The following is a 24,535-nucleotide window of genomic DNA, read 5'->3' as shown; positions in this document are numbered from 1 at the left end:
CTGTCACTTCATCCCTCTTCGGTCCAAATATTCTCCTCAACACACTATTCTCAAACACCCTCAGTCGATGATCCTACCTTAATGTCAGATATCAAGTTTCACACCCATACAGAACCACAGGCAAAATTATAGTTTTGTATATTCTAATTTTTATGTTTTTGAACAACAGACGAGAAGACAAAGGTTTTCGACTGAATGGTAGCAAGCATTATCCGAGTTCAATCTCTTCTTAATTTCCTCCTGAATCAGGTTTCGATCTCTTATCGTTGTCCCAAATATCTGAACTGTGCCACATTATCAAAACATCTGTTTCCTATCTTTATGTCATGATTTTGCCCTGCATTTTGGTGACGAGACAGCAACATATACTTAGTTTTCTCTGTGTTTACTTCTAGACCAACCTCTTTACTTGCGTCAATTAAAGTTTGTGTTTTTGTTTATGGTTTCTACATTATCACCCAGTAGATTCACATCATCGGCATAGACCAACAGCTGATGTGTCCTGTTTAATTTCAATCCCACCTGGTTTCCCTGGACCTTCCAAATGGCATATTCTAAAGCAAAGTTGAAAAGGAGTGGCGATAAAGCATCTCCTTGTTTTAGATCATTCTGGATAGGAAATTTATCAGACAAATGTTTACCTACACGGACTTTACTATGCTTTTCGTTTAAACACTTTTTATTCAACCTAACTAGTTTCACGGGTATCCCAAACTCTATCAGAATATTGTACAATACTTCCCTCCTAACTGAATCATAGGCTTTCTTGAAGTCTATGAATAGCCGATGTACTGTCCATCGTACTCCCATTTTTTCTCCAATATCTGATGAATGCAAAAGATCTGATCTGTAGTTGGTCAGTTAAGTCGAAACCCACATCGATGATCCCCAAGTCTGTATTTCAGATATTCCCTCTTTTTATTCCCGAAATACTTGTTGTCTTACGTTCAGATTAGCCCATTTATTTCGCTTGGAATCTGTAACATTTGCAGTTGGGCTTGTTTTATTTGACCTAAGACTTCTGAACATCCTTCGTCGAACTTCAGTTCATAATAATCTACCATCTCTTTGACTGAAAATTTGATATGCTCTCTAATACTTTCCGAAGCTCTATTAATATCCACCTCGGTGTCTAAGATTCCCAAAGCTGCGAACCTATTTGAGATTTCAACTCAATACTGCTCTTTACCATCTACCTCGTTTAATTTCTTGATATTGAACCTCTCCATATGAAATCTGCCCTTTGTTGTTTACTCATTGCCAGTCTTTCCCTAAGTTTTGCCACCACCATGTAGGCCTACTGGTCAGTATCACAATCTTCTGCCTTGAATGATCGGACATCAAGTGTATTTGAATACCGTTTTGTGTCTATCAAAGTATGGCCAATTTGATTGTGAGTCTTTTCATCAGGAAATGTCCAAGTAAATTTATGGATGTGGGAACATTGTACTTTGGATAGTAAAATTTTTGGATATGGCAAGGCTGACTATTCTAAGTCCATTATCATTTCCAATTGTTGGTTTGAAAATGTCTTCCCTACCTACTTTGGTATTGAAATCTCATAACAAGATTTACATATTGTGTTTCGTTTGTATAGAATCACAGTACCAAATTTCGCATAGAACTATTGAGTAGTTTTTTTTTCTTGGCATTACAGCCGCAGTGGGTCTAGGCCTACCTCCATGAACTTCTCCTTTCACTTCGATTTCTCTAGATCTGACACATTCAGTAGGACTCCTTGGGCGGGTGATCAGCTCTTCGCAAAGATTGAGTAGTTTAGAACTTGAAATATTGTTCTGATCGAAGTTAGTCTTCCGTAAAGAGATTTCGGGTGTATTGAATGTTGTTAGTTAAGTGTTGCTGTAAGAGTAAATTTTTCCCCATCATATTCTTGTCTGCGTATGAAAAACAAAAGTATATTCTGTTAACAAAAATCGCTATGGTAACTAGCCTTGACCTTGAAAACGTTAAAAGTTAATGTAGCAGCAATATTATGAAATCTTCAGCCCTTTCTTTTTGCTGTGTTTTAGGCTTTGTATATGAACATGTAAATCAATCTGACAGTAATTGCGATTTGGGATTTTCAAGGCTAACATATAATATGTTTTCAGTGTTTCACTGAAGGTCGCTTCCTTAGCAGTCTGATTTCCAGAGCCAGCGATTGCGTCTTACATTTTTATCCTACCTTGACGAATGACACTCTCTGGCCGGTTCTCTTTCATAATGAAATATAAAATTATGAATCTTATAGACAGGCGATAGGACTCCTTGGACGGGTAATGTGTCTGTCACTAGGCTGGTATCTATACAGGACAATGTAAACATAGAATAAACACAGAGCCTTGAGTGGAGTTAGAACCCACGATTCCAGTGTGTGAGTGCGTGAAGATTTTTAGTGTCTTAGATAAAGCGGCCACCGTGATTGTCGCGTCTTGTACTTAATACTCATAAATAAACAAAATACTGATATAGGCATGAGGTGCTGACTAATGTACATCTAGGCCTACATAGTGTAGAAAATCGAAATTAACGGCCGTGGGAATTCGTTACGCTGACCATGCGACACCCTCTATCCCCTAAAGTTGGCACTAACTTCACCGACAAGCGCGGTCTCTCGGTCGGTATAGTTCGCTTGTGGACTAAAACCGCGGAGTTTTTGTTTGTTTCTTCCAAATGTTAACATTCTGAAGGGTACATAAATTGAACAGGCCTGTATGACAATTCCTGTGTTGTCTAGCCGAAGCAATATTTTAACTGCTCACATGTCACGGCAGCCCACGCAGCTGCGCAAGAATTCCTCTCATTTTATGGAGAAGACTCTCATAGATGTAACGCTCTTGACTTGTATTCAGAACGTGCTCGGTTCGAATCTCGGTGGGGACATTGACTCTTCTGAGTTTTCTCCCAGTGCCTCCATAAAAATGCCGGGATAATACCCCAATTAGTCCAGAACCTTCCAATTTTCCCCCAGTTCATGCATCAGCCTACCGTCTGATGCTACTGAGAGCGTCATAAAACAACCGACGAAAGGAGAATGTAGCCAAAGGTTCATTTGCTCACAAGAGTCCGCCACTGGACCCTATTCTCCCTTCCAGCCTGCTTCATTATGATCTTATCTTCCATACATGCCCAGGTCTCTGGCTTTGCGGCTAACCTATACACGCACAGACTGTTGCACCTGCTCTGCTGGTTCGCTCGAGGATTTCTTCTTGTCTTCTACCCTGAAGATGGAGGCGATACGTTCCTCCGAAACGTCGGTTAACATTACTACACGGCGCCACATCCCAGAAGACGGCTTTCTTCATAGTCACCGCCGTGAAAACCTCAAATCTTACATCCTGAAATTAGATTTCATCAGGTTTCCAGTTCTAACAGTTTTTCAGTTAAGGCCTGATAAGTAGTAACAGATTTTGACATTATTCTATGGTCTATAAAATTTCAGTTCATTAACTACTAATTGTTGATCACATTCTTTTTAGTTTTCAAATGATCGGATTGGATGGTTTGCGTTCAGGAATGTCATATAATACAATGTTAATAGACGGGGTGCCTATTGACAGAATGACTGGTTTCCGACAATTGTGGCGGTAACAGCTGGGTGGTTAGCTACTCCGTTTCTTACCTTGTAAGCAGAACAAGTATTTCTGACCTCAGGGCACCAAACTAAGAACAGAAAGTATCTGCCATCAGGGCCCCCCAAACAATTCCAAACCAGACACAATGGGACCATAAAATATATTCTGCCTCACCCCACACCATTCCAAATGAAACAACAACAAAAAAAAAAGTCGTTCCTTTTGTATTCAGTGGCGAATCTGTCCTCCCCTCGAAAAGGCAGTGGAATATAATGCAGAGTTAAATGTTTAGCCCTCTCCGTTACCCCGAATGTTACATCACAGTCTCTGCTGGGCGATGAGCAGGAAACATGTTCCTGGGGGTGAAGGGGAAACACAAGGCCGGAGAAACTTTCATAGGCCTAACTAGGATATTCGTAATTTCTATGTGTTTAACAAACACATTTCTGAATTTTGAAGTGGAACAGAAGAGGAAAGCTGATGAATGACATGGGGACCTCCCAGAAAATAGCTAATAAAGGAATCTGGATCTCGCGTGTGCGATGGACAGAGTCGTTGGTTTTCCTCTGGTTGAATATCGTATTCATACAGAGCTGTAAATATTTACCAAAATACTGAATCTGGAAACTAAAGGTCGAGACCACAGTAAGATTCCATACAATTTCATCAAGCCTTTCTCTTATGACCCCAAAATTATTAAAAGCCCTTTTCATGCGTTAATGTTGCTAAGAGTCAAATTGACTTCCTAACTAGGTTATCGTGATAGGCGAAATCATATGAAATTCTGCTGTATAATTCGTTTTACTGCCTTCCTGAAGTGTACCGGGTGCAGTAACTCTTCCTCGTGGGGATCTGCTGCATGCAGTCAGCTGTTACGTCACCACACTTACACGCCTCGACACTTTAACAAGCTAAATGAAGGCATTTCTGGCATAACGCAACGTCAGTAGCACTACCACAAAGCACATTTAAAAACATCATTTTATCTTAATGTATGATTGGTTGCGGCTTTTTATGACGTTTGTTAAAGGAGAGAGTTTTATGGGCAATAACTTCAGTTATGAGTTGCAAGCTTTCCTGAGTGTCAACAGTGAAGCGGCGGAGCATGTCGTAATAAATTTTAATATTTGTAATGCACATTATTATGTTCATGTGTCATGTAGGCATATGCCCACTTATGGACTGACTAACTTAGTCATACTTTTATCGTATGTATATACGTCCACATGTGATGGAAAAAATACGGTTAATAAAATCTTTGTACTGAAGTTTATTGTTCGCCATGCCCACTAAATATAAGAAACACATACGATAATTTAGGCATTTCACTATTAGCCTTACTTCTGCATTTGCGGATGCGGAAACTTGTGACGAAAGCTAGCAGATATATTTCTGCTCTTTAAAGGCACCAGTACGTCAGATGGCAGGACTGACAGAGCGATGACGCGGAAATTGCCACTTCATGTTCCACTTTCATCGGGCAGAAACCTTCGCCGAGTATATTGAAGTTAAATTAGATTATATAGAGCCGCTCATCCGGACACCCTCGCCAATGACAGCTGCGTTATGGCACCTGAAACCCAACTCTAAGACTAGTAGATAATGGAACCTCGATAAAAGGGAAACATCTTCACCGGAAAACCGCCTTGGCTGGCGGATATAGATTGAAACCAATGCAGATTTATTCCTATAATCAGAAGGTGATTGGTGGATGAACGGAAATGATTCTTCTGGAAAGTGAAGAAGAATAGAGCCAGAAGTTGGTCTAGTGCAGACATGAATGCTTGGGCGTCCCTGTACGAACTCACAGCATAGCTCTGAATACAGCGATAACTTTACCTTCATGACGAAGCCCAACAATAAGTTGTACTGATGTTGATTGCGTATTTCTGAGGGCACTCAGGAGAACCACAATATAGTGGTGACGGGCATGTGTCCAAGGGACGCGAACTCTGACTTCATGTACCCTTCAAGGCACAACGTACGTATGTCAGCCTGCCGTCAGATACTGAACAAATCTGAAGAGAGTCCGAATGTCAACTATGGGCGGGGATTACAGTCTATCAGTGTGGACTTCGAGAAGAAACGTAACCAAGGATTTCTATACAGTAGGCTTCAGTGTTGCTTCGCAGATCAGAGTGACCGGTATGAAATGTCTTCGCCCGCTCGAACGCTGGGATCGTCTGCGTTTAACCTGCGTTTGTGTTGCCCTGTCTAAGTAACGGTCTTACGTCAGACTGATCCCCCGTCCAAGGAGTCCTACCGACTGTCTTAAATTAAGGGCTCCCATACACACACAGTTTGGTATCCAGTTCGGCCTGCACAGTTGAAGACTGAAAGGCAAAACTGACGTGTGTGATGCGGCCGGCCGGCCAATCGTTTGGACTGTTGGCCTGTGGGAAACCCGTCAGTCCGTCAGTTCTGCCTTCAGGACCGTAGCACGTGACGTGTGTGACTCAACATTATAGGCTGGAAGACCGTGATTGTGGCATGAAGCCTGCCGCTTTATCTGCGCGTGTATGGGGAGGAAAGGGACGGGGTAAACTGTCACAGTTTTGCCTGTAAGGTCCGTCGGAAGGCCGAACTGTGTGTGTATGGGGGGCCTAAGAAACTGAAGTGAAACGAAGCTTTTCACGGATGTCCTACCTTCAAAGTGGGAGCAACAGGAAAGAAGATAGAATGATTCTTTATTCAAATTAAATGACATCCCCCTTTTAGTGGTGACATTCCATTAATAGTACAATATGAATTTGATAATAAGGTTGTGGAAAGTGAAGTTCCCACATTTCTTCGAAATGCTTTAAGTCTCAACGAATAGGCTTAATATACACGTACATTGAAGACAAATGCACTGGGAAACACGTCACAGACAATTATTCTCCTTATAATGGGCTTTCAGAAACACGTTATTAGAAGGAGTTCATACCAACTGGAGTTTTCACGTTGCGGTCCCCAAATGACACGTACTGTGAAATATCTGAGGCAGAAATAAGTCAGTAGCCTGTAGCCTATCCATGGGGATCTTCTTGTGGAAATCAGAAGCACATTGCTTGGTGAGATCTACAGGCTGGGTGACCGAGGGGTCGGAGTTCGAGTCCTATCAAGGTCAAGAATTTTCTCTTCTCTATGTCGTTCAGACCGGCTCTTGGACCCACCCAGCCATCCAATGAATCCCCGGGGCCCTTTCCACGGGGTAAAGCGGCCGGAACGTGAAGCTGACCAATCATATCCAACTAGTTCCGAGGTCAAGAGAATGTGGATCTATACATCTACTCCTCCATACGCCTTCATGGTATAATGCTTAATTAGTTAATCACAGGAACAACTTTACCTTTTACCTTACTTGTGTGAGGACAGTTACTATGTAATTCTTTTATAGAATTGAATGTAAAATGCTATATACTAATGAAACATTGAATTGACTGAATTCTGGTTAATTTTCTTCGAATTACTACATATTCACCGAGCTTTCTTTACTCTTGAGCTGCGAATGTGACGTCTACATAACAAACTCTCTGTCTCTCTCTCTTTCCTATTGCTCCTACTTTTGGGGCATAGGGCATCCGTGAAACCCTTTGTTGCACTTCAGTCTCTTAATCGAAAGATAATAGGTAGAATTCCTTGGATGAGGATCAGCTAGTCGCAAGACCGCTACTTTCACAAACATAAAATAAGTTGAGACAAACATCCATGTCTGGCGTGGGTTTTGAGCCCACGATCCCAGCGTTCCAGCGAGAGAAGACATTTCATGCCTTAGACCGCGCGGCAACTGTGATCGGCAAACAACAGACTGGGGACTTGTAAAGTTGCAGCGTAAACACACGACAACACGACAACAATGGGCACTTGTCACGAACTGTGTGCACTGTGTACATGCGAGTTTACGATTGCAGTGTAGCGCCTCATGACTTTTCAAACAATCTGTAACTATGTTATTACACACCCTCACTGCTTGCGGACACAAGCCTATTGTTTACAGAATGTAACTATGGGCTGTGAAGTCTCGTAAACTGTCGCTATAAATTGCAAATAAACACTGTGTTACAGAGAGAACTGACTTAACCAATAAAAGGTCTATTCGAGGTTTGGTCGGAAGCGATGCACAGTACGGTTTTGTCTGGGATTTTATTTCTAGGAGAGCGGGTGTCGAACAAAATCTATCGAAACTATATTTATCATATGTCATTATCCTGCTACCTTAAGGTCTAAATGAATACCCCCCGATGAAGATGCATTTCGAAGCTAAATCTCTTTAGAATACTGTTATTTAAATCTCACACGTTTGTGGTTACCCCCTATTGTTGTGACTTTACGTTTCGATGTGTATTAGACCAGGAGATTAACTTTCGTCAATAGGTCTACATGAAAGTACATAGTCCTAAGCTAGGCAAAATTATTTCTGAGAAGTTTAGGTTAATTGCCGATCGCAGTGATCTTCACCCGCTCGAACGCTGGGATTTTGGGTTCGGATCCAACTCAAGGCATGGATGTTTGCCTGCGTTTATTATTTGTTTGTGTTGCTGTGTGTGTAGGTATCTACCTTGTGACCGGCTGATCCCCCTTCCAAGGAGTCCAGCCGACTGATGTATAGGATCAAATAAGTGAAAAAGGGGCCAAGGCCCAAAAAAAGGCTGTAGAGCAATAATCACAATAATAAAAGAGGCACCGGGCCTACGAACAATAATGACCATGCCATCACCTTAAGACATGTAGTAGTTATTGACTAATTGTCGACTTGTAATTCTACATCGCGTGTTGAAGCATCTCTGACTAATTACACAAAAATATTTGTCCTGAGGCATTCTTGTAGTAACATAGAAAGTCATTCAGAAACCTTCAGGGTTATAGCCCCCCGGCCTGTTACGTTGTTAGAATGGGTTAAAATAAGATTACCAAAGAAGGATGTTAAATGATATTACGCCTTCCTTTTTGTTCTGTGTTGAAATCCATGAAAAAGCTTCAAAGATAGGCCTAAAAGTAAAGCTGTCCCCATGCTTAACTAATTAAGCACTATGCCATGATAAAGTATGGGGGAGTGGATATATAGACACACTTTTCTGGACCTCGGCACTAGTTTGAGGTGAGTGGTCAGCTTCACGCCTATGTCGCTTTAACCCCGGGGAAATGGCCCCCGGTACCCATTGGATAAGAGGTTGGGTGGACACAAAAACCGGTCTGGACGGCGTGGAGAAGAGAAAATTCTTGCCCTGAAAGATAATCCTACTCATTGAATTTTGACCTCAAAAATAAATACTTGTTCATAACACAAATCCTACAGTGTGCAGGTATAATTAGAATTGTTAAGTACTACAGACTTAGTCTCTTCTCTGTGTCTGAAAGAATGGCCTGGAGGACTCAGCTTAATGTAGAAGCATCGACTAAAATCACGGATGTGGAGACCAGACAGAAAATGAGTAATACAATAGCAAATAGCAGAGCCTGAAGTCACTGCAGTGAATGCAGGAAAATGTGGCTAATAACCTGTTGCTGCTCCCCCCCTCCCCATCTCTGACCCTCGCGTATCGGGTAAGGTAGGAGCACAACGTAGTCATTGTTGCGTGCAGCGCAACAGCGCCTCTCCGTCAATACCAGCTGAGTGTCTGGCTAGTTAGTTGCTGTACTTCTGCAGTCCTGTCGTGTGCTTCTTGTAAACTGAAGACACATTCTTTTCCATTCAGTAGCGTATCCTTTCCTTCTCTCATCAGTTCTAACTTGTACTCTGCAGGAACCGCGTGAGAAACTAATTTCGTGTTAATTTATTTATATGTAGTTAAGGTAAGGTAAAGTTGTCCCTGTGCTTAACTAATTAATCACTACGATATGAAGGTGTATGGGAAAGTGGTTGTATAGATCCATATTTTCTTGACCTCAGCATTAACTGGAGGTGAGCGGTCAGCTTCACGCCCCGGCCGCTTTTCCCCCGCTACTCTTTGGATAGGAGGATGGGTGGACCCCGGAGCCGATCTTGACGACCCAACTGGGCCTCGAAATCCGACCTCTCGGTTGTCCAACCTGTGGCCAGTTTATTAATACTTAGGGTCTAATGTAAATAGTATTTTATGTAATGCTTGTTGCTGTTTGCCAATCATTATATTAAGACATTTTGGTCGTTTTTATTTTTAACTGTCTGAAGAGTTCACCTAGTCACCAACAATGCGGGCTCAACTGTAATTGTCTATTCACTAAGCAGTTGGTTTCTTAACATCTTTTCGATATCTGTGCGTTCTTGACCACAGCGGTTTGCATACCAGCCCCTGAGTTCTAGCCAGTACAATCTCTATGAGAGATATGATATTCTCGCGGTGTTCTGGGATATGACACTGTGTAGGAACCTGCTGCCTCCATCTTCACGGTGGGCATTTTAAGCAGCAGGCTGTAATGATCAAATCCAGTAACAACGTCTTGGATATCACGGCATTTAAAGTTATAAATTATTTATAATAAGTTAATTTTGTTGTTGATCTGGCCATGTAATATGCAGCAAACTTGTAGAAGCATTATTTGTACTGTTTCCAGTATTTAAATTTCAGACACAATTTTGTTTGCAGAAATTTCAGTTTGTTTTGTTGAAAGATTGTAATTAAATTTCTATAAAATTCAATTCCAAATTTAGAATTCTCCCAGCCTCCTACACAGTGGGTCTTGGGAGCTGTTTCTCCAAGAGTAAAGCGGCAGACGCAGCTGATCACTCACCTCCACTCCCCCATACGTCTTTATGGTGTGGTGCTTAATTGATTAAGCCCGGGAATAACTTTACCTTCTGCCTTTACCTGAAGGGTAGCCGGAATGGCGCAGTCGGTGCAGCGACTTGCTACGGGTTGGACGACTGAGAGGTCGGACTTCGAGTTCCGTTAGGGTCAAGAATTTTCTTTTCTACACGTTGTCCAGACCGGTTCTGTGGCCCACCCAGCCTCCTATTCAACGGGCACCAAGGGCTCTTTCCCCGGGGTAAGCGGCCAGGGCGTGAAGCTGGTTACTCACCTCCAACACGTCAGAGGTCAAAAAATGGAACTGTTCGTATATGCACACCCCCATATGGCTTCATGACGTAGTGTTTAATTAGTTAAGCATATGAACAACTTTAACTTTTTACCTTGGCATTACCTGTAGACGAACCCACAGCGATAAATAGTCTGCCTTTATGCTTCTCCTCTCTCAACCCTTTCTCTGTCTGCTTATGGCGCTCCCCTCTGACCTTTTTTATGACTGTAAGAAGACCTCCTAACGGTTCTGAAAATGACCCTAATGCTGCCCAGTCTATTACGTCAGAGGGATCTTTACATAGTGGGCTAGTTAATGACATGACATTCCTAACCCCTGGAGACTATGCACAGTAACAACAAATGTTCTACTATAGAAACAGTTCCTTGATGATACAACTGACTGCAAGGGGAGAAGGAGGTCACAAAGGAATCAAGAGACAAGCAAGAAAGCGAAAGAAGAAAGAGACCGGATCAGGAAAACGACAGAAACAGGCCTTATTTGAAAAGTGCAATGTTCGCAGGATTGAGCAGAAGTGAGTAGGAAGTGGACTTCCTATGTGGTCTAGTGATCAGAGTTCCTGGTTACAGATCCAGAGGTCCGGGTTCGATTATCGGCACTACCAGATTTTATGAGAAGTAGTGGGTCTGGAACGGTGTCCACTCGGCCTCGTGAGGATAATTGAGGGACTATTTCGAGTAAATAACGGCTCCTGTCTAGAAAATCGAAATTAACGGCCTTAGGGATTCGTTGCACTGACCACGCGACACTCTCTATCCGCTAAAGTTGGCTCTAACTTCGCCGAAAAGCGGCGGTTGCTCGGTCGGTATAGTTCGCTTGCGGACTAGAACCACGGATTTTGTTGTTTTTGTTTGTGAGTAGGAAGTGATCATGTCACTTCTAAGTCATTTTCAAACGTTCTCCTGAAGAAGCGACGAACATGCAAGCAATATTAGAGTTGATGTAATTTTCTGGATAAATGCTTTGTAGTATTGTAGGAAACATTCGAAGATTCGAGGGTTTCTGAGTCCCAGTCTTGAACATCGAAACAGGGGATTATTCAGAAAATGGGAATTTCTACCCATTGGTAAAAATGTATAAGGATAGGTTACGGGATTTTAAGAAAAAAATCGGGTAGTTTACGTATTGAAACGAAAAGAGAAATATTTGCAAGTGTGGCTCAATGTTTAACTTGGTGAAAAGTTAACAAATAGGTTGCAATAATTAGTTTTGACGGCAACCTCCGCTGATCTTTCTAACCTAATTGCCTTATTGTGAGAAGCTCAATCCATGCGATCTTAGTGGTGGACCCTTCAGAGGCGCACACACTCACGACATAGTGTTGCATTGCAGAAGCAATCACCAAGACGGACTGCATTTCATGAAACGAGTTTGAGCGAGGGGGACGTGTATATATGTTTCTTATTTATTTTTTTTAACAATATTTGAAGTGGGGAAATAATAAAGGTAAAGATATCCCTGTAACAGGCGTGGAGGCCCATAGAGTTGTGAGACTTCGAGGTTCCCACATTTTCTCTAGATAATCGGCTCACAGATGGCGGTGAGGTTGTCATCCTTACGCGCCGGTCGCCCTTTACACTCCAGGAAGATTCCTGGTACTCAAACCTGTTAGAGGTTGAGTCGACCCAGGGACATAAAAGGATTAGGCAGATTACGTAGATCAGTTGAAAAAAACCAATGGCATCGGAAATCGAACCCGTGACTTTACGGCTTGTAGTATAGCGCGTCAAACAATTACGCTACTGCGTGCGTGGGAAAATGAAAACTTAAAGGAGTTAAAATTTTGTTTATACTTCAAATAAAAGTCTATATGAAACTTTTGAGAAAATGGTGTGTAATATTTCGTCATTAATACTACGGTAGCCACGTGATAGATAGTTTGTTCCTCGTGAATCACTGCAGGTTAACCAAGCAAATGAGGGAAGAAATGTGCTCTAAATATTGCATGAACCGTAATTAGGTAGCGTTTACAAGAGCGCACAAAATGCGTCCGTTGTAACGAACATACTTTGCTGAGGACGTTGCTGAGGACACCACACAGTTGCAGAATTCGGTGCCTAGTCTTTTGTCTGCAGTGAAACTACTCACCGAATTCTGCAACTGTATGGTGTCCTCAGCAACGTCTTCAGCAAAGTACCTTCGTTACAACGGACGCATTTTGTGCGCTCGTGTAGACGCTGCCTAAGTACTAGCTCAAAGTATTGCGTTGGGAGCCGTTAAAAATGAGTGCAAGTGTAGTAGCGCTTGGAAGGACCCTGCTAGTTGCCATTAATGGTATTAATAAAATGTAATTATACCTAATGAATTAGTTAGATCCAAATAAGTTTATCGGATTGTGCATTCAACTGAAGAAAGTTAATGGAAATTCTCAGTATGTAAGTAACAGACTGAAGCCCCCTTCAGAACAATTAGACCTTGCTCTTTGATGCTATTCTGTGTGTTAAAATTATTTTACCTTTTCAGAAGTTGCGGTGATTTCGGCCAAATCAGATGTAGCGCTTGTACTGGCGAATGAACGATATTGCTGCGAATACGAAATAAATTCAGGAGCCGAAATAGCTCAGTCGGTATAGCGACTGAGCTACTGGCTACCTCCAACTAATGCCGAGGTCAAGAAAATGTGAATCTATACAGGCAATACGTGTTCACAGCGTAGGGCTTAATTAGTTAAACACAGGGACAACTTCACCTTTACGAAATAAAATTAATTAATATGTCAAAATTGCAACATTAATCGACCCCCTACGTGATTTGAGACTCGGTGCTTTGGGTGAAGCAAGTCTGACTGGAAACAACGAATGGCGTGAGAACAAAGTAAACCTGTATCACCACTTAGCTCCATAGCCCCAGTTGGATTTACCGTAACAAGACATTGCATCTGGCAGAGGAGCGAATAGGCGACATGAATATTCTATGGGTGCCTGTTATTCATGTCTAGGGTCAAGATGTTCGACCTCGGGAAGTTAGGGCTCTAATGTACCTAAGCAGGTTTCCAAATATGAAATAAGCATACCATTCATGTAGGTGACGTAGAAGAGGCTGATGAGAGCAATGAGACCGGTTTTGAGCAGGTTGGTGCATTGGTAGCACGTATGAATCACATTTGTTTTAACCGCATGCAGGAAACTCCATGTTTCACTTCCTTCAGGCAGCTTTAAATAGACAACCGTCGTTTCCTTACACACCCTTCTGGATTCATGATTCATAAACATGACATAGTGTCGACGCTACGTAACTAAGCAACGGATCTAAAGTAATGTGAAGGACTCGAAAAGTCACTCCTAACTTCCATATGGGTGTTTTAATGCTGAAGGAGATATTATTAAAAAAGTTCCAAATTACGAAAACGTGGGAGTTTGAAGAACTGAATGACACCGAGTTTCTTAACTCAAAAGACATAGTCATGAATACCATCTCCCTAAATGCTGTTTAATATTTATTCCAAAATTCGAGGTCGTGTGAAAGAAATCAGTTTGAAGTTAGTAGCAAGAATGAAGAGGGAAGCAGCATCTGCTTTCGAAATGTCTGCTGACTTACGGCGTTATATCGCAGAAGATAGAATCTTCGTGACACCGCTGTGAGGACCTGAAAGCCTAAATAAGCTCAAATATTAATTTTATAAAGCTTTTCCCAAAGCGGTGTGGGGAAATTATGGACCTAAGTCTATATGAATATGAATGTAACAGAAATTATGCTGAAAATGCTATGTGCATCGCTGTCCTCTCCTCTGACATATTTTTAGGTGAATAACCTCCCGCCAAATATTTTTCATAAATATATATTAACTTAAAAGTTTAAAATTTAAATTTAATTTGTATTAAATTTTAAATTTAAAACTTAAACATTATAATTTTTTAAGTTAAANTACTCATTTCTGTTAGAGGCTGAGTAAACCGTAGGGTCTAGTGCGGCTGGAAGTATTAGGTAAACTGAAAAAAATCCAGTGACCTCATCGGGACTTGAATCCGCGACCTTCCGGCTTGTAACACAGCCCCTCAACCAACTACGCTACAGCATAATATTGTATAATAAGATTCATAATATAGAAGAGTGCAACATGATGTTACAATAAAACGAATAAATGTTTATTACTGCAGGACTAAATAACTCCAAGATACGAACTGACATTTTACAAATCAGGACGGATTGTCTCTAGTTCATTTGTTTCGGACTTTGTTATATCAACAATATATGGGCGTTCAAATCCTATCTGGAGGAGCTAAGATGATATAAATTCGAAAATTATCACAGTCTTCTTGTTAACGTCCTTTAACATAATTATGTAAAATTTGCCATTATTCTCCATGTTCTCAGAGTTTTCTCTTACACTCTTACCATTCATGGTCAGTGTTTGAACACTGCTACAGCTGTGACTCATCCTCTTCACGGCTACCAGTATTGTAGAGTTTAGAGAATTTCTTATCGAACGGAAATTCGAGGTCCTTTCCCAAGGAGAGGATGCGTCTGCAGCTTGAAGCTGACTCCAACTTTATCTGTGTCGATATCTGAGAAGCTGAATAGTTGAATTCTGTACTTTCTCCTTAGATAAGGTAAAAATAAAATTTTACCGCGCCACGAAGTTTCGACACATTATTAATTTCGGCACCAGAAGGAGCTTCGTGATTAGCCTCACGCTTCGACAGCTTTATTCCACAACACAAGGCTTCCATTTCTCATTCATGAGATGACAGATTTGAAAATCGGCAAGGAAACCTGACTGGAATACTTCTTTTGGTTTATTTTGGACTTCACCCATCGTCTGGTATGTGAAAGAAAAAAAAAACCGACGTTTCGGAGACTGTATCTATCTCCGTCTTCAGGTGGATAGGGAAGGATAAACCTACTCAGTTGGGCCCCTTAGAAAGAGCTAGTCTCAATCACTGGACAAACCCCTGTAGTGTATACACCATCGTCAGAATCCTTTCAAGTCTATCTGACTGGAATGTTTCATGGTTTTCCTCAGTTCCCTCAGGCAAGAACCTGTGTAGCACCGTCAGTTCAGCCATTTCTGTTGCACACCCTTGCCAGTTCGTTATCCGCTATCATTAACCATTCGATGCCAGGCCTGGACGCTTTTGGTAAACAAACTGCAGTGGAACAGAAAGTAATATTCCAGAGGAAAGTTCCCATTGCGCACATTAGTGACTTCTCCGGATCTGGTAGCGAGCAGAAGAACAAAATACTCACCTCTGCTTGAAGTAGACTTTCCGTTACACTGCCTGTAATTGATAACTTTACTGCTTGAGTGAGCTGTGACCATTTGTAAATTTAAGCATCTAAAAGCATCCGAAAATAGTTCGAAAAAGTTGTGTCTTTTTCTTCTTATATTATACAAGTCGGTGGAAGCTGTTGCACTTGAGTAAGTCGTTCCCATTCACAGGAGGGGAGGCATAGAAATGTCATTTAACGTACCACCACACAATTGCTGCCAGCGGGAGGGGGCGATTGAGTGTAAAACTCTAAATTTTAAGAAATATGGGCGGACATTTCATCGAACATACACGAAAAACCTTTTAAAGTAGGTGGATCTTTATTCTTCATTATAACCGTGCAGGTATTAGAAATGTTTTCATTTGAATTTCAGTGGTAGCAGCGGTGAATTTATCGAGCACACATCTTCTTGTTATTGTTACAGCCATGCGGTTTCTATGGCAGTAAGGATTGGGAGGAGTAACTATTTAGTAGAAGTCGTGCAACAAAGTGGCACAGTGCGGTCGTGAAATTTGTAACACTGCTTATTGTGATAACGTTAAAAGTATTATTCTGTTCATGTAAGGAGCAAAGTGGATACCCCGAGACACGATGTTTCAAATACAACAGTTTGCATTGTTGCCACAAAGCACATGTCAACAATAGAAGGCCTAGCGACACAAGTACAAAGGTGTACATATTTCTGACTACATCTTTGTGGAATCTAGAGGTGACTTTAGAACCTAGAATCGGCATCGCGTAAAGTTTCAGTAATTCCTTTCCACCATATTTTAATAAAGATTCTGGAAACTAAATTACTTCAGAGACCTGGAGGTAGATGGGAGGATAATGTTAAAATAAATTTTAGAAGAGCTATAAGATGAGGCCATATTGACTAAATTGATCTGTCTCAGGATAGGGACGGGTGGAGGGCTCTTGTGAACACGGCAATGAACCTTCGGTTTCTATAGATTTACAACAGTCTTAAATAAGTAATGGCTTCGCAAACAAGTACGCTTCCACGGCAACGACAGAATACAGCAGTAACGAAAAAGACATTTTCTACGCGGTCCCTGTCGAGACATAACCACGACCACTTAGCAGTTGCAGATAGAGAACTGCTGGAGTTTAGTCGTTGTGAGTTGTTGCTATTAGAAAATGGTAACTGTGGCCGGAGATAGTTCGGGAACCCAGAGGAAGATGAGAGTCTACCATTGGAAACCGCTACCAAGGAACGGCAGTGAATACGTGACTGTGGACACTAGTGTGTATAATGATGAACTGTAAAATGTAGTCATGCGCGGTATCAAAGTGTGCAATAAATCGAGTCATTAATCCAAAACCGGTCTATAGACACTATCACGTGACAGTATTATCAGTGCTCGCCTGTTATAGGCCACTCTCTGTTGGCAAGCATTTAATAAAGGTATTGAATGGATTTACTGTAGCTTTACATCAGCCTAGCCAGAACGAAAGTTCAATATGCTTCAGCTGTCTGATATTCTCTTACCAACACTGACTCCAGCAAACTAGAATATGTGTGGCGGACATTTTGTAGAATCTTTAAAATTCATAACTCATATTTTCGAAGCCTTAAATTGAAAAAAAATCTTACTGAGATGGCGTTATTTTGGGACATTTTTATAAGGAACATTTACAGAGGTTATGTTATCCACCCTTCGCTTTTAGAAGCTACTGTTAACAGATTTTTAGTCAGAAACGCCAGACACGATAATGCCTTGTATACTTCCTTCTCACATAAGGGATGCTCTTCTGTCCCCTGTGCTTTAGCCGCAAGAGTAATATGTAACAATTTCAGCATGTTTGACATTATTTCTTTTAATATAAGTCTTCTTAAACTGGTTAACAGCTAGTAACATTCAGTGTTGTTATTATTACAGAGATATGTTTGACCTTCATCTGCCATGCTGTGGAATGTCTGACATGTATGTGTTTGTCCCACATCTCTGTACTGTTTGCTTCAATTTGTATTTGTTTCATTATGCTACTTCTGTAATTGGCATCTGTAACTCTTGAGTTTACATGTAGCAATAAAGAAATAAATTGAATTATTATTTTTACTGTTGTTATTAACAACAATAGCAACAACGAGTATAATGCAAAGTGGTGAGAAGAATAGGTGAACGTAACAGAGGATACAATAGAGACAGGGCAATTGAATCAGGATGGGTTGAACGGGAATTGTAGAACCCGTGAAGGAAATGACACATAAAAACACAATGTCCCTCGAAAGCCTTAAGGAAATGGATTAATTTGGAGGCCCAGGCGTAGATAGAAGGATAATCTTTAAATTAGTATAAGGGGAGTAGTTTGTAAGAAGACTGAGCAATTTAGCTGACTCAGGATGTGTTTCACTGTTGGGATTTTGCACGGTAGTGAACATACATTGTGAAAATACATTTTAATTACTTTCTTATGTACTTACGCGTGACAGATAACAGCCTTAATACTGTATTTGGGTTCATTTTCTCTACAGATTATTAAAATTTAATCAAACTTCGTCAAGATCCTTTCAGTAGAAAATTTTATATTTCGCCTTTGTATCCCTAGCAAGTGCACCAATATTTTCTTGAAGATATGGTCAATACAGTTCTATTGGGGGCCATGACATCCATAAATTAACCAAATTCAGCGAAGTCGTTGGAGTCTTCTTCGAGAAAATTTCAATTTGGTGTTTTCGGGTCCCTGTGAAAGTCCCACGTTTTATAGATAGAATGTTGGTATTCATTGTATAAAATCTAATTTAATTTACATGAATTAAATCCATCCAAGCGGTGGGGCACAGGCGAATGAGGACGTAGAGAGTTATCTCCTCAAGTTGGTTATTTAATGACGCTGTCAGCATCGAGAGAGACAGGCGTCAGTCCAGAAATCACTTCTTCGTATTTAGAAGCACTGAAAATATTTAAATGCATTGAAATCTCTACATAGACTATCACAATAATTTTCCATATTACGTAGGCTATATAAGAAAGTAAAATGATTGAAAATTTTGTGTTAATTTTTCAGAACTTATCCTGTACCATTGAAAAAAATAACAGGATTTCAAAGAGTTCTATCCCCTGGGATAGGGCCGTGTAATCAGTTGGAAGTCAGCGGACGTTTCAGAGGAACACGTTGCCTCCATCTTCATGCTCGAATATTAAGCCAAGCTACAAGCCAGAGTGAAAACAGGTGGCAAGCAGAAATCTGCTCTATTCCTCCGAGACGTCGGTTGACATTCAACGGACTGCACGGTGTCCTATTCCAGAAGATAGAACTCTTCATAACCACCGCTGTGATAATCTCAGGTCTTATAACATTATTTCAGTTTTTTCATTCAACTAAGTTCTCGAAAACACAAGAACAACAAGACAGTTGGTAACAATACGATAATAATAATAATAATAATAATAATAATTTCTCAAGGAGTAGGATTATTTGTATGTAATAATCTGGTTGCTTATTCCTATCGGTCTGTAGACCTGCTTAATCTGTAATTGAATACTTTTTCTTTCTGCAGTCAGTAATTTATAATTCAATATTTTGATCACTGCTGGTTTTGTAATTATTCCTTACTCAACATCTTGGTCTCCTTTTGGTTTCCCGACGTGTTTTTGTGGCCTATCTAAGCAGTTGCTATTCAGGCTCCACGGGCTTGGCGACCTTTACAAATCAGTGAAACATATATGTTGCTTTTTTACTGTGCCTTCAAGTCAGTGACCTGTAATGTGAAATTATGTTACAGCAATTCGACTACACGGACCTCTGCCAGGCAGGGCCCCTGCTGAGCGACTCGGCGTTAGCGGCGCAGAGAGCGGCGGCCGGACAGTCCCCAGGGCAGGGCAACGCGGGAGGCAGGTCTCGCCCCTGGCACGATTTCGGTAGACAGAACGACGCTGACAAAATACAGATACCCAAATTGTGAGTATTACATCTGTACATCACCAGCTGTACCCTGCTCCATATATCTTGATATAGCAAAATATTAGTGCAGTATAATAATAAAACAGTTACCACCATCACTGCATTTATTATAATGTTTGGCAGGTTAAATGAATTAATACTAAATTGTAAACAAAATATTACTTCGTCATCACCTTCATGGATTAGGCCATGTTTTGTCTCTTGAAGAGAAAGTTGGACACCCCTATTTTTACTATAGGCGCCCTTGGTACTAACTTTGTCGACAAGCGGCGGTCGCTCTGTCGGTTTAGTTCGCTTGCAGACCAAAGCCAAGGAGTTTGTTTTGTTTGTTTAAGTCTCGTCGTCTTACTGGGCTGTAGGTTAAAATTTCCTTTGGAATCTGCCTATCTTCCATTCATACAACGTGATATTTCCACTATGATCTGGTTGTTAGAATTTCATCACTTGGATTAAAAATATTCAACTCTTCCTTGATTTAGTATTTCATATTTGGTCCTTTCATATGCAGCCTGCTACACTTCTAATGAATTTCATTTCTGCCAAAATGGAGGTTTAGCATCGGGCTGGTAACACAGTTCTGCAAAAGATTGTTATACTTTGATTCTTTGAAAAAAGGATAAACGAACCCATAAAAAATATTGCTCTAATACAAATATTATGTTTCTTGACATCATGCATCGTCTTGTTTTTATTTAGAACACAATGTTTCAGTGACTAGATTCTATCTCCGTCTTCAGGTAAAACCTTATCAATTGGGCCCAATCGATAAAGGTAGCCCTTATCTCCGGACCTTAAAAAATTGGATGGATAATATTCAGAAACATAATATTTATATTAATATACCATAGTTATAAAATTTTAGTTCTTAAAATATTACTCAATTGTATGAAAAGTTACAAGCTGTTCTCAGAAGAACAACTGAAATTACGTAACTTATTGTTTGATTATAACTAGCTAACTAGCTAATGAATTAAAATCTTGCAGCTGAATATTTCTTATTAGTGAAACAAGGTCACGACAGCCTCATTCCATATCCTTTCATCTCATTACTGACTGTCATCCGATCATTCAGTACTAACTCCAAGGAGCTCAACCGCTCTTAGAAAGTCGTCGGTTGTGGAGCTACTCAGGAATTTCTCAGCATTTTATGGAACCCGAAGGTTCATTATCGTGTTCACAAGAGCCTTCCACTGGTTCCTATCCTGAGAGAGATAAATCCTGTCCACATCACCCCATCCTCTCTATCTAAGATCCATTTTAATATTATCCACCCACCTAAGTCTTGGTCTTCCCAGTGGTCCCTTTCCTTCTGGCTTTCCCACCAATATCCTATACGCATTCCTCGCCTACCCCATTCATGCTTAATGCTCTCCCCACCTCATCCTCCCTGACTTGATCATTCTAATTATACTTGGAGTGGAGTACAAGTTATGAAGCTCCTCATTATGCAGTTTTACCCAACCTCCTGTCACGTCATATCTTTTCGGTCGAAATATTCTCCTCAACACCCTGTTCTCGAACACCCTCAGTCTACGTTCCTCCCTTAATATCAGAGACCAAGTTTCACACCCATACAGAACCACAGGCAGAATTATAGTTCTTTATATTCTAATTTTTATGTTTTAGACAGCAGACGAGAAGATAAAAGGTTCTGGACTAAATGGTAGCAAGCATTACCCAAGTTCAATCTCCTCTTAATTTCCTCCTGTATCAAATCATTCCAAAATATCTGAACTTTGTCAACTGTTACCTCTCTTTATTCCATGATTTTCCTCAGGNAGAGATAAATCCTGTCCACATCACCCCATCCTCTCTATCTAAGATCTATTTTAATATTATCCACCCACCTAAGTCTTGGTCTTCCCAGTGGTCCCTTTCCTTCTGGCTTTCCCACCAATATCCTATACGCATTCCTCGCCTACCCCATTCATGCTTAATGCTCTCCCCACCTCATCCTCCCTGACTTGATCATTCTAATTATACTTGGAGTGGAGTACAAGTTATGAAGCTCCTCATTATGCAGTTTTACCCAACCTCCTGTCACGTCATATCTTTTCGGTCCAAATATTCTCCTCAACACCCTGTTCTCGAACACCCTCAGTCTACGTTCCTCCCTTAATATCAGAGACCAAGTTTCACACCCATACAGAACCACAGGCAGAATTATAGTTCTTTATATTCTAATTTTTATGTTTTAGACAGCAGACGAGAAGATAAAAGGTTCTGGACTAAATGGTAGCAAGCATTACCCAAGTTCAATCTCCTCTTAATTTCCTCCTGTATCAAATCATTCCAAAATATCTGAACTTTGTCAACTGTTACCTCTCTTTATTCCATGATTTTCCTCAGGATTGTGGTGACGAGACAGCTACATATATACTTAGTTTTCTCTGTGTTTACATCTAGACCAATCTCCTTACAAGCGTCAATTAAGGTTTGTTTGTTTCTCTTTATGGTATCTATATTATCAGCGAGTAGATTCACATCATCGGCATAGACCAACAACTGATGTGTCCCGTTTAGTTCCAGTCCCACCTCGCTTCCCTGGACCTTCCTAATGGCATACTCTAAAGCAAAGTTGAAAAACTGCGATTATATAACATCTCCATTCTTACACCTTTATGGATAGGAAAATTATCAAATGTTTTCCTATACGGACTTTATCATACGATTTATTTAACATGTTTTTATCAGCCTAACTAGTTCCATGGGTACCCCAAACTCCATCAGAATATTGTACAATACTTCCCTCCTATCTCTCTTAAGGTCTATGATAATTGACAGATGTTACTAAAGAATCAATTNTGGTAGCAAGCATTACCCAAGTTCAATCTCCTCTTAATTTCCTCCCTCTATCAAATCATTCCAAAATATCTGAACTTTGCCAACTGTTACCTCTCTTTATGCCATGATTTTCCTCAGCNTATCAGCCTAATTAGTTTCATAGGTTCCCCAAACTCTATCAGAATATTGTACAACACTTCCGTTCTATCTCTCTTGAAGTCTATGATAATTAACAGATGTTACTAAAGAATCAATTATTCTTAAAAATTTTGACTTGTTGCTTAATAGAAAGAGGTATAGGCCTGAAAAATATTACAATACCAGCCAGTCTAAAAATTTACACTTGATCTAACATCCGTGGACCTATTACAGTTGACGCTATTTATTTGTTTTATTGTGCAAGCCAAACTTGTTATGAAAATCATGTTCTTACACCATGAATTGTCACAGATAAGTGCATCTTGTTTTGAGAAGTGTCGCTTCAGTCAAGGCTTGCGTCATGACACAGACCATACTCAATAGCCAAGTTATCGATCAATTTCATTTACATTCCAGTCTGACTAGAATTTGTGGCTGTGGGTGGCATATATTATGAAAGGAGATTACGGCTGCATATTTTTATGGTGTTATTGTACTTCTCATTGTCATTCAAGGTTTGACGATAATTTGGATTTATTGCCATAGGTAACAATAAGTCACCGTTTTCACGTGACATGAGCCGTGAAACAATGATAATAATAGAGACAGTGATGGTAATACGTAGTTTTAGTACCTTATCTCATTAACAACATCCAAAATAAAGAAATGTACTGCAGACCTATATTTCTGGCCTACGTAGTGTAACTGGTGTGTTTTGGTGCTTTCGAAACCTTGCGATGTGCATATTAGGTTACTCCGCATGTAGAACTCAAAAAGCTCCATACGGACTTTCACAAAATTTGGTACTGGGAGTTCTAATCTAGTGTCGACACATTCCAAATTTCGGTTATAACTGGGCAAAAGTAACGGACAATTTTGCATGAGAGATATATACGTGTTTCTGCGCATGTGTCAAACGTAAATCGCCAAATTTTTGTCAGAGCAAAAGAGTTCAGAAAATTTATAAGGAAAATTAAATATACATTTTAGATAGATATTAATTTTACGCATGTTTTACAATGTTCTAGATAATTTAACGGAGTTTACACAGTACATAATTTTCCAAATGTCCTATCCAACTATCCACAATTACGTACCGAACACACCCGGTGATTACCGATGTTTCTTATTCTCGATCCTTCCACCTGCATTCCTAGATCTACAGGTATATACGAGGGTTGGAACTTTAATAGTGGTAACAATTTATTTACAACTGATACAAAATAAANCAAGTGGTTACGAGCAGCGTCGTATCGTAGCCATTTCTGCATTTCCGTCAAATCATGCGGAACCCATCGTGATGCAATTTTCTCATGCCCAGGCGTTCCTTCAGAATGTGAAGCACAGTCATATGCGCTAATCCTGTCTCTCGGGCTAGCTCACGAATCGTATGGCGTCGAGCACTCTCCTTTAACGCGGAAAGAGCATACACTTCTTCACTGACACCAGGACGACCTGGCCGACGCACGTCTGTCACATTTTGGCGTCCCTCGTTGAAGGCTTTTACTCACCTTGCCACTGTTCTGTAAGGCACTGCAGATTCCCGGCAAGCCTCTTGAAGACCTTGATGACACTGTCGTGCTGTACAGCCTCTGGCACATTCAATCTTTATTCAATTCCGTTGTTCCTGTTTCGAAAACATCGTGACAACATTACATTAGACCGCCAGCTAATACGAGGCTCTGTTTTTCTCGTCACTGCGCATGCGCGTGATGTGGGAAGGGAGAGTCCATTTGCTCTGAGGTAAGGTAGGTATGTAACAAACGTGTGGTATAAGCAATAGTATTTAGTTCCGTTGCATGGCGTCTCTACAGCAATGTTGCCATTATTAAAGTTCCAACCCTCATATATATATTTAATTAGAGCAGAAATAGCGGCCGTGGGTATCCGTTGCGCTGACCACGCGACATCCTCTATCC

The 24,535-nt window shown here is 40.6% G+C and overlaps 1 protein-coding gene across 7 annotated transcripts in view; it reads left to right on the top strand.

The window, feature by feature from the left end:
• Positions 1-24,535, top strand: part of LOC111875435 (protein grainyhead) — a 515,137-nt gene that overhangs the window by 333,613 nt on the left and 156,989 nt on the right. For all 7 annotated transcript variants that reach the window (XM_023871677.2, XM_023871678.2, XM_023871681.2 and 4 more), the window contains one exon: positions 19,516-19,691. In XM_023871677.2, coding sequence (XP_023727445.1) covers positions 19,516-19,691 — 176 coding nt within the window. The remainder of the gene's footprint in view (positions 1-19,515; positions 19,692-24,535) is intronic.

The sequence above is a fragment of the Cryptotermes secundus genome, unplaced genomic scaffold, assembly GCF_002891405.2.
Source record: "Cryptotermes secundus unplaced genomic scaffold, Csec_1.0 scaffold304, whole genome shotgun sequence".
NCBI classification, from domain to species: Eukaryota; Metazoa; Arthropoda; class Insecta; order Blattodea; family Kalotermitidae; genus Cryptotermes; species Cryptotermes secundus.
The sequence above is the reverse complement of the archived record's forward strand: the minus strand, read 5'-3'. Positions and strand labels throughout refer to the sequence as shown.